The 11,747-nt window shown below is 30.9% G+C and overlaps 1 protein-coding gene across 1 annotated transcript; it reads right to left on the minus strand.

Moving 5' to 3' along the window:
• Positions 1–6,829: 6,829 nt before the first annotated feature.
• On the minus strand, positions 6,830–11,426 carry LOC134687558 (glycoprotein endo-alpha-1,2-mannosidase-like). Its single transcript, XM_063547943.1, has 3 exons — positions 10,843–11,426; positions 10,184–10,293; positions 6,830–7,644 (listed from the first exon to the last, which is right to left on the minus strand). The coding sequence occupies exons 1-3, from the start codon at positions 11,387–11,389 to the stop codon at positions 6,934–6,936; spliced, it is 1,368 nt and encodes a 455-aa protein (XP_063404013.1). The 5' UTR covers positions 11,390–11,426; the 3' UTR covers positions 6,830–6,933.
• Positions 11,427–11,747: the final 321 nt, after the last annotated feature.

The following is an 11,747-nucleotide window of genomic DNA, read 5'->3' on the forward strand; positions in this document are numbered from 1 at the left end:
GGCAATCTTGTACTGTAGAAATAATAGTGGTCAGTACTTTAGAAAGATGTTTAGTGGAACATCTTGATTATCCAGCTATGTATTGTTCCTTTTAATGGAGTTTGGTGAAGTTTTGGTATCCCGTATAATTACGGTGTATTTGCTTTGTTTTCTTTGATGGTAATACCAAAAGAAAAGGACTTATTTGTCATTTTCTAAAATGTCATCCGCTGTAAATTATGTTAAAAGAATATGTAGGATAACCAGTTTTGCTGTTCAGGTTATTTTGTGAAACATTCCAAATAATTGTTTTTGCATATTTACACATACAAACAATGTTATTGGAGGCTTTATCTGCTGGAATAACGTTACGACATAATTGTCACGAAAAAAGAATAACGCATCCACAACCTCCGGGTTCTTGAATGGGAGAAACCCTTTTATTCGTAGCGAATCGTATTTTTGTTAATGCGCTTCTGAATGCATGATCGAATAGCTTCTAAGAGTATCCAGATCTTGTACATCTGGCTCGTGCTTTACCTATTTTCTGACGTATTAGTTATAATCTTGGTACCTTTGATAACTTTATAGTCCTCGACTATATCAATCAGTTACCTGAAATTCTTTTTCTTGTTGATGGGATGGTGAATTCTATGTTGGTCCCTTGGTTAACAACTCTCTTCGTTACTTATTGGCTACGATGCCAAGGATGCTAGTAAGAACATGACCAGCTAGACTATAATTGAATTTTAACGATACACTTGAGCAATCAGCAGGTTTGGGTTTCATATCTTTCAGTTTAAAAGTGAATTAGTCAATGTCAAAATCATAACAATCGATCTTGACCAGTATTTTAATGTCAATGCTATTGTACTGAAATTCAAAAAACTTGATAAAAATAAAATCTCAAAAATACCGAACTCCGAATAAAATTCAAAGCGGAAAGTCCATAATCAAATGGCGAAATCAAATGATTAACACATCACACGAATGGACAACAGCTGACTTGGTACAGGCATTTTCAAAGTCGAAAATTGTGTTTTAACCTTGTTTTTGGTGTAATACCACCATTGATTTTCCCCTATTAGTCTTTGTTAAATTTGCACTTTTCAAAAAATTGTGCAGAATTTATCTTTGTTTCAAATAAAGAAATACTTGGCATGAGTAAAGTTTTATCCTGTCCAGTTCTATAGAAAAAGTTTCACATAACATTTCATTGCATATAAGAAAATAACCATCATTGGAAGTTAACCAATCAAATTTCTCCCCTTATTCTATCTGTGTACAAGGTTTAGTCACCATGTAACCTCAAGATTACAAAATTTTCTATAGAAATCACAATTAAAAAATAATGGTGTTTTGAAATACCCAAGACATATGTTTATGACACAGAAATAGTTTTACTGCAATAAAATGTAGGATTAATTACCTACAACGGTCAAATTCAAGGGAATATTTCTTTAGACCTACTTTCGTATGCAACCGGATGTGATGTACCATGATTTGGTGGTATTACACCCGATTTATAGCACTATAAACCTCTAACTTGTATGACAGTCGCATTAATTCCATATAGCTGTTTTCAATTCATGATCCAGTCGCTAAAAACTTGTTTTAGTTAACTAAGGACATAATTACCCAGAAACCGAAGAACACTTTTTGGGTTAGTATGGATCATAACTCTTGATCAGTGTTTAGTATATGCCAAAAACCATCAAAACAAAACATGGCTCGCCCATGACAATGTTCTTATAATTATTGAAGTCTGCAAAGCTGACAGGAGAACGGAATGACATTTGCATAAATATGTACCCTGCCTCTTTGTGGTGAGTTATAATGAAGTGAGTACATGTATTGCACTCCTCCTGGTGCCTGAGTTTTTAACTACATTGAAGACCCACTGGTTTTGGCTGTTGTTTGCTCTTTGGTCGGGTTGTTTTCTCTTTGACACATTCCCCATTTCAACTCTCAATTGTATTACTGATACCTTTTATCATGGTAGTATTAATTGTGCAAGGAAATAATGTTCCTACTTTTTGACCTAAGGGTTACATTCACAGCTGTACCGTTGTAAAAACTGGTACATGCATTGAGTACAGGAACCAAAATCCATACATATGTATTATAAGATAAGAATAGTTTGTAATGATTCTGTCTGACTCTTTAAAACCATAAATATTTCATGCTTATCAAAAGATGTATATCAGTCGTTAAAGACAGAAAATCTCTACAGTAAAATAAAAATATAGTGTTCTTCTTTCATTTAATGTAAAACTAGTTACTAGTTTCCCATATTCACTAAGAAGCATGGAGACTTGTACCAGACAAACATTAGTCAAGTGCATTAGCCATGATTAACTATGTACAGTGATTTCTTTTCGTGTTTTCATGCAGACATGGTAAAACATAACTTAAATCTGCATTCAATATATTGGTGCAAGTATGAAATGCACATGATATAAGTATGATGTAATTTTAAATCATGTAGCCTATTTCCCTTTATACCTAACTGTCAATAGCATTTGATATAATAACATTTATCATTCTGCATGTAGCTGTCCCAAGTCAGGGTCCTGTAATTCAGTGATGTCGTCTGTATATCAAATTTGTATTCCCTTCATTGTTTTTTACATAATTAATCAGGATTTAGTTCTCTCCTTTAAACTGTTTCAAACTTGTCATTTTCTGGCCTATTATCTATTATAGATTTATTTTTAGCTGAAGGCAGTACCCTAACTATAGCTTTTAACTTTGATGTAATTTGGTGTTTGGAGGAATTTTTTTCTCATTGCCAATTTTACCACATCTTCTTATTTTATAAGTTGATTGGACATGGTATTCTTCATAACTAGATACAGTTGAATCATTTTACATCTACTAGTATATAAAATAAGGAGACTTGATATGAATGCCAATAACACCAACTATCCATCAAAGCTCAAAGGAAGTTGATCAGCAATTATAGGCCACTGTAGGGATTCAACAATGAGAAATACCCATACTGTATACTAACTCGGCAGGAATATGCCCTGACATGGTAGAGATAATACAATTCAATTCAGAAGGCTATAGGCCTATTTTATACAAAATGAATTTACGAAAAACAAATATGACAGACATGAACCAAACAAAATTACGGCATGGTTAAACATGTTTGTAGCAGTCAATCCTCCAGTAATCTGGGACAGTGGTGAAACAGCATGATAGAAAACAACGTATGTATGAGAAACAGAAACAAAGGACAACCACTCAATTACAGGTTTCTGGCTTGGGACAGGCACACATTAATACATCATGCAATAGTTATATGCCTATTATCTTATGTTCTGCCTATAAAGAATGCCCTACTAGTAAAGACACAGTGTTAAGTATTAGACAAATTAAATTGCTTGAATATATTATCTTCTTTCATGCCAAACTAAATGACTAATCATACAACAAAACACATAGATAACAATGAACATATATTATATATGTACTAATTCTAAAAATTAATTCTGAGACAGATGCACCATACACACAACTTCATTACTAATATAAAATCTATTTGATTGTCTATTTATGCAATGTTCTACTGATCTATATATACATACATGTAATTATAAATTAATATAGATTATGTGTATGAATAAATTTACACAAAAAATACAAAAATAAATCAAAAACAAGGTCTTTGTATATGTTAAATATTTTCTTATTATTTTCATACATTTGTATTGGATAAATCAGTATTGAATTTCTGAGACAGACTGGGAACAAGTAGACATGCAGACTTATTTCTACACACTAAATATGTAAATCTCAACAACAAAAAAAGGATGAAAAATATGTCAGTTAAAAAACATTGTATATAATACATGGACAAACAGATCTATAGATGCTGATTAGAATTAAGCTATTTTGATATAACAATGGTTTGAGATCTCTAAATTGTTATAAATAAAAATATCTGATCCAAAATAAATCCCTTGTACCATTGATTAAGGTATATAATATTTGGATTTCGATGTGTTTATAACAAAGCATTCTGCATCAATTTTAGATAAATAAAATAACAAATGACATACCAGGTAAAAAAACCCAAAATAAACGTCAGTTTAACAACTAGTGCAATAGAGATAACAGATCTAATTGCATGGCAGTATTATTTTGGTAGATATTTTCGATCTGATTTGGATTTTCCAATAAAACAGCATATTCACCTAAAGAAATGTGATATTTAACATCTTTTACATGTATTATTATCATAGTCAAAGGTATGGTGCACAATTGGTTTAGGTAAAAATTAGTCACTTTGATGATGTTATATTTGTTTTAAAACCAAGCATACAATATGGGTTTTTCTCATTGTTTTACCATTATATTAAAACAAAAAAAAATATGTTGAAATGACAGAATGATAAATGTATGTTTATTAATTTGTAAAATACATATTGTAAAGATAACAGGTTACATAACTGTATGATTTATAATAAATATACAAAAAAACTAAATCATTAATCATATGCAATAGATATGCTTAAAAAAATCTTATTGGTTTCATAAATTTGTTTATCATTAATCAATATTTACTTTCTGAGACATACAATTGACAAGCAGATATAGGTTTTCCTATACAATGTTTAACATTGATATACTACATTATGTTATAACTCTGTAAAGGTAAATCTTAAAGACGAAAAGATGACAGCTGCATAACAGAAAACATGTCATACACTATAGGGACTAACAGATAAACAGATGCTCAAGGTACCTAACACTACAGGGAGATAACTCTGTAAAATCAGCAGAACGTTTTAATGACATTGTGTTGGAAAGGGAATATAAAGCTTTTCAATGATCAAAATCTGTTTTTGTCAAACTGCTATGTAACCAGTGTAATTTTTCTGATTAATTGGTTGGTTTAAATTTTTTGAAATTTTATATTTTTGTCAAATGGTCAAAGTAATTACTTTGTCAAAATTTTAAGAAAATTAAACAAGCCAAATTAACTTTAGTTCAGGTGTTGGGTACCACCTTAAATGCTTCATTCCAAATATTTTTGGGATATCTATATCTGGTTATGAAACACTTACAGATCACAAAATATTCTTATACTTTTTTTGGCAAAATGGATGTCTAACATATATAAAGTTATGAATTGGTATTCTGATAAAAACAAACTAGTCAAATTTTACTCACTTCTCTCTCAACTATAAGTGGCAATAAAATGACATAACACAAGAAAACACTTTAGTCAAGTTTATCTAATTCGTTTGTCAATATTAACCTAAAAAAAAAGTGTTGAAATGATGAAAAGATAAATATTCATGTTTAAATTACATGTCAATAACAAAAATTACAGGTACAATTAATAAACAAACAAAAAAACCTAAATCATCAATCAAATACAAGGTACTTTTATATGTTAAAATTGGTTGTATCATTAAAATTAATGATATCAGTCTCAAGTTTTTCTGATTATTTTTCTTGATGATACATACGTTTTTTAAAGAAAGGCAATTTGAAGATAATACTGCATTTTACCAATTTTGGTGATAATTTTGCATTGACTAAAATAAAGTTATTTATAAATATATGGGAAGAAAAAAATTAGCATTATTTGCAATAGAATTTTGCTTTGGACGAAACATATACATGATGTAAAATCTTAAATTTTTTTCTGGAAAATAATCCAATCTTTTTTTTAAATACCTCAAATTTGTAAAAATATGTCCCAATCAAATAAATGTTAAAATAAAGCAATTTTGATGTTAACATGGTTTACAACTAAAAGTATTCACAAGGATCTGTGATATTGTGAATTTTAGTTATACATGAACTTGAAAGGTATTTGAAAAATGGATGTGGTGGGGAAATACATGTAGTTCTTATCCTTAAAAAATCAAAGGGAGACAATTGTTTTCAAAATTGATCTAGTAAAGAAAAAGTACAAGGAATCAGCTGTCAGTTTAAGCTACTCCATATACAAAACAACAACAAAAGTTTCTAATTTTAAAATGATTGTCCTCTCTACTTTGTAATACAATTTATTTTGATTTTAATTTTTGGCAAAATCTTAATTAAGTTCAATGACAGTATATAAACTAAAGAAGAGGTTACATTTAGCCTAAATTGCTACCTAGCTTTTATTTTCATGCTCCATTCAACAGTTAGTGGTTAAATCTGTTTCTTTAATGATTTTAGTTAATATGAAGACAAATTCTGACTCTGACATGAAAAACTGCGGAACTACAAGTTGATTACATGTATATCATATATATATTTAGGGGCCAGCAGAAGGACGCCTCCGGGTGTGGGAATTTCTCGCTACATTGAAGACCTGTTGGTGACCTTCTGCTGTTGTTTTTTTATTTGGTCGGGTTGTTGTCTTTTTGACACGTTTCCCATTTCCATTCTCAATTTTATATAAATAAATCAACTGATTAATGTATAACATGTATATATTGATTACAAATTGTTACAATGAAGTAATCAAATAAGCCACATTCATAGGTCAAAAATGTTTCACTTATCCTAATCACCCCCCCCCCCCCCCCCAAGCAGAAGTAGAATTTTTATCAAAAATGTGTTTATATATGAAATAATAGGGGAATGTCAAACTCGTTTAATATGAGAAAAAAAATTACAAAAAAAACCACTTTTTTTTTCTAATTTAACAAACTATAAAACTGGTGAATAAAAGATTCAGATTTCATTGGTTAAAAAAAAATCTACAATAATTACATAAAATGTTATTACAAAAGTTTACAAATCTATTAATATCTATATTAAGTTTTTCATACACAAAAATATATCGTTATGTATATTAATAATACTATAATCAAAGGAACAATAAATTAAGGGCAATATTTACATTGATGCAAGATTTTGATTTATCACTAATAATGTTATGTTATGAACCTAGAACTTTGAATTATTTATGAATGTACAAGTCTGAACAAAAGTTGTTGTTTATTTTCTTCTCAAACCTAAAAAGGTATCAACAATTTTTCTAGTCAATTGGAGATAATATAAAGGCCCTTGTGAGCCATAATCTAAGTAGTAAAGGTCTTCTTCAACTTTTTTCTTTGTGGCTGGTTCAATCTGTGTCCCTTCGTGCCATTCATTGAAAGATGTTATGGATAAAAACTCTGGATATAAGTCACATGCAAATTTTGACGCGGACATATAATATGAACCATTGTCTCTATTTCTAATATTTTTGGCATTCCATGGTCTTATCCTTGTGTCAATATACCCTGGCCCAATGCTTGGTATAAAGATTTTATTTCTTTCTTTGGCATATTTCATGATTTCTCTCCAATGACCCCATGTACTACCATAAGAGAATCTATCTGTTGCAAAGTATGAATAAAATCCATCAAAGCCTGCTTTAATTAGATCTGATTTATGTTGTCTTTCAACAAAAAGTCCTATAAATATACCATCCAATTCTGTATTTCTCACAGTTATAGCACCATTAGATTGGAATATTTGTGCCCAGTTGCCAGGTGGAATGTTATAAGAATCGTAGATATAATATACAGGTAAATGTTTCTTTTTCATTTTGTCATAATGTCTATAGAATGACTCATGGTCTCCATATTTGTCTAGAATATACTTAATATTGTCTCTCCATGTCTCTGGTGACCTGCCTTTATATGGCTCTATATGGAAAGCAATCTGTAAAGAAAGGATGATGATATATTTCACAAATAAAACTTTTCAGTGTAATGACCATGTGAAACAGTGATTAACCTATTCATGATAAAGAACTGTTTTCTTAATGGAGCTCGCTATCATCAATTTTAACCTCATATTTCAAGTAAACTGGGTAAAACTATATATTGATTTGTGTACATAATCTGAAAAACATTGTTCCATAATTATAGGAAAAAACAAAAGAAATTTCATAATTTTATGACAACCACAAAATCAACATCAATTATTTATTTTTCATCATGCATAAACTTTTGTTCAGTATTTTTATCTTCCCCCCCCCCCCCCCCCCCCCATAACAACATGGCCAGCAAACTAATCAATCTTTAACCCTTTCACGTTCCGCCAAATTGGACGTAAACTTATGGAAAGACACTATCAAAGTTCAATCGCATATAGCATTCGCACTGAGGCTTACATAAAGGTCGTTTTAGGTCCATTTGAGAGATAAATGATAAAATATTTCAAAAAATATTATATATCAGAAATTTTGTCTTTTGAAGTCACGTGTTATCTGTCCAAAAGTCACGTGACTTGCGAAAAAAAAGTAAAAAAATACAAAAGTCTTCAGAAAAAGGTCGTGTGGAGACTTTTATAAGGGCTAATAGGATAAAGTTTAAGTGTCAAAGCAATGTCCTAAGTCTGATAGACACAGGAAAGTTACCATTATGGTATAGTTGGAGGAAATACGTGCTATATACCCCCAAAACGTGGATGCCCGCAACATGCAAAATAACGGTTTTCAGCCGTTTTTTCGTCAAAATCTTATACTTGACACAAATTTTAGCTTAAATTATGTTTTTCCAAGCAGCACATAGAATTTTGACTTTGAAAGTAAAGATTCAATGAATTACCAATAATTACTTTGGTATTTTGGGCCTATGAGGTTTTAGTTTAAGGGGGGGGGGTGCAATTAGGACACATATTCTTTAAAAATATACAAACATTGTTTTTAAGTTAACTTTTGTATGTATTCATGACCCTCTTTTTGAAATTGAAAGTAAAGTTAAGTTAAGTTTCATTTAATATAGGAATTTATTTTTTCACCTCCGGCTTTGAGGTTCGAACATGCAATCTTCCTGCTATGGGCTAGTGCAGCTTCCCACTGGACCACGGGAGTTCCAGTTTAATATATCGAAATTTTAATACTTAACTCTTTCATAAAGCAACGAAGTGAAAGTAATCAAATAATCAGCCTGTTTACTGTTTTCGTTTAGAAATTAAGTCTCGATATAACATATAATTGTTGTAAAACCCATTATTTTGAGCAAATATAGGATGATATCATACTTTAGTCTGCCATTTTTTTCTAGACTTTTACCGGTTTCTTTATTTGAACAAAAGTGTTTTCGACATTTCCATAACCAGGCACATCAGAAACAATGTTCTGTTACATCTATTTCAACTTCGAAAAAAAAAAATCATGACTTTTTGTCTTTTTTGTCTTTTTTTCAATTAATTTGGAAAGAAATGACCACAAATTGAGAGTGCATTTCAAGTAAATGATTGCGTTGGTACACTTTCAATCACTTTTTTCACTTAAGTTCAAGTTTTAATCATACTTTGAATAGTTTCCCTCAAAAATACACGGCGAAGTTAATAAAAAAAAGTCATATTGCCCCTAAAATCAACAGTTTATTTTCCCATACTCGACGGAAATATTAAGTTCAAATAAAAAAAGAAAACACGGTTTTTACAGGAGAAAACGTTGTTCGTTAGGGACGATTTGATACCAAACCGTACTCGGAAGAAGTTTTAGGCACCACTAATCACACAGCTGTGATATAGGGGATTGATTTGAGCCATCAACCACTTCTGTACGTCAACAAATGTCAAAGATTCAATACTTTGCGCAAGTTAGTTACCCAAAAATATAGCCCATCGGTACCAGAGTACCGATGGGAACAGGAAGGGGTTAATTCAATACTACCATTTGAATGCTATTGTTAAAAAAAAAGCTTTTTATATTAGTGTACGACTAGTTGTACGAGTATATTTTAAGTATATTTCCACCCACCTGTAACAAAGTTAGAACAAATGGATAAGGGGAGATAAATCCTGTGAATACATGTAGCATCACTAATTCTATAATTTACAAAGCTAAAAATTCATGAATGAATTAACTACATTTTGATTCTGAAACACTTGAATCATACTAAACAAAAATATGTCTGTAGTACATGGATACCCCATCCACACTATCATTTTAAATGGTCAATAGACCATGAAAATGGAGAAAAATCTGTAATTTGGCATTAATATTAGAAAGATCATATCATAAGGAACATGTGTACTAAGTTTCAAGTTGATTGGAAATTAACTTCATCCAAAACTACCTTGACCAAAAACTTTAACCTGAAACAGGACAGACGGACGAAAGAACGAACAAATGAAAGGAGGAACGGACGCCCAGACCAGAAAACATAATGCCAATAAACGGTACATAGAAAAAATATCTTGTGAAGTAAAGAGAGAGAGATACATGTAGTTCAACCTACCGTACCTTAATTCTATAAAGAGCTGAAATATCCAATAATTCTGGTATCAATGAATCTGGTTCTTTGCCCTCATTGTCTGCTTGTCCACTTGGATACCATGATACAACACATACACCTGTCATTATAAGAAGACAATATCACAAAAATGTCAAAACTGACTTTGGTTTGGTTTATGGCAATCATGCAATATATCATAATCATGATAATTAACAATTACACTGTCATGAAAGTCATGAAAGTGGGAGGTTATGCTAGCTTTTTTAAAACCTGGTTTAACCCTCTATTTTCTTTGGAAAATGTCTGTACCAAGTCAAGAATATAACAGTTGTTTTGAATTTCTTGATTTGGTTGATATAGTCTAACATTTGATTTTTGTTGTTTTTTATGGACTTTTCTTTTTTTCAAATTTATCTTAAGAGTTTGTTATCTGCCCTTGGTCAGGTTGTTTTCTATTTAAAACATTCTTCCTTTACGTCCTCAATTTTACATGGAGTTTTAGTTAACATTAAATATCTTGTAACAAAGAAAATACATCTGTCACAGTATATCTGTATAAGAAAGACCTACCTACTTCAGCCTTAACCAGCAACTTCTGCAATAAACAGATGAAGTTTCAGTGAAATAACTTGTGACATTAAAAATACATCTGATAAGAAAAACTTACCAACTCCTGCCTTCTGCATCTGAGCCATATGTTTATGAATGACATTAGGATCACTGGAGCTGTATGGTCCTAGTTGAGGGTAGAAGTTAGCTCCTATATCATCAGGGGGCACATGTGTTCCTGTCTGGTATTTTTTAGCCTCATCTTTATTCCAGTGCGGTAAATATGGGTGATTCCAGTGATAATATTTTTCATCATGATCTGGATTTCCATACCATGGATAGTAGAATATATGCACATTATAACTCAGTTTGGATTCTACACGAATGATTAAGTTATTGTCATTTATATGATTTTCTGTAGAATCCTCTTCCACATTTTGAAATTTAGAGAGTTTTGAATTGCCTTGTGGTGTTTCATTTACGAGCTGTTTAGGCCTTGCATTTATATCAAGTGAATCTGCATATCTGAAACTTAATGAGTTTTGAGTTGACTCCTCCTTTGGAAACTTAGAAACTATAAACAGACCAATCAGAATATACAATACACATGCCAATAGCAAGAAAACAAGAAACTGTTTCCTCCATCTACATGTTAATATTTTCATTGCTTTTGTTGGTTTTCAACTAATTCTATTCTCTCTAGTCTGTCTTTCAAACACCTGGAAAATAATACAAAATATAAAGTCATGGTCATACATTCAGAATGGTTTTAATAAAGATGTATCATTTGACATGCTAGTATACAGCTCTAAAGACTTTAAGGACAAATTTATTTTACCAAATTGTATATTCTCTCTACACAAAATGGCAATCTCATCATCTGATCATCTGACCATTGATAATTGCATATTTCAGGAAAAATACAGGGTTATTATTACAAGTATATCAGTCCTCCATCATTTTTTTAAAAATATTCTTCCTTAACAGTATCATTGCTTAGATTGTGCAATACATGCTAAACTT

Source organism: Mytilus trossulus, chromosome 10 (genome assembly GCF_036588685.1).
Source record: "Mytilus trossulus isolate FHL-02 chromosome 10, PNRI_Mtr1.1.1.hap1, whole genome shotgun sequence".
NCBI lineage: Eukaryota > Metazoa > Mollusca > Bivalvia > Mytilida > Mytilidae > Mytilus > Mytilus trossulus.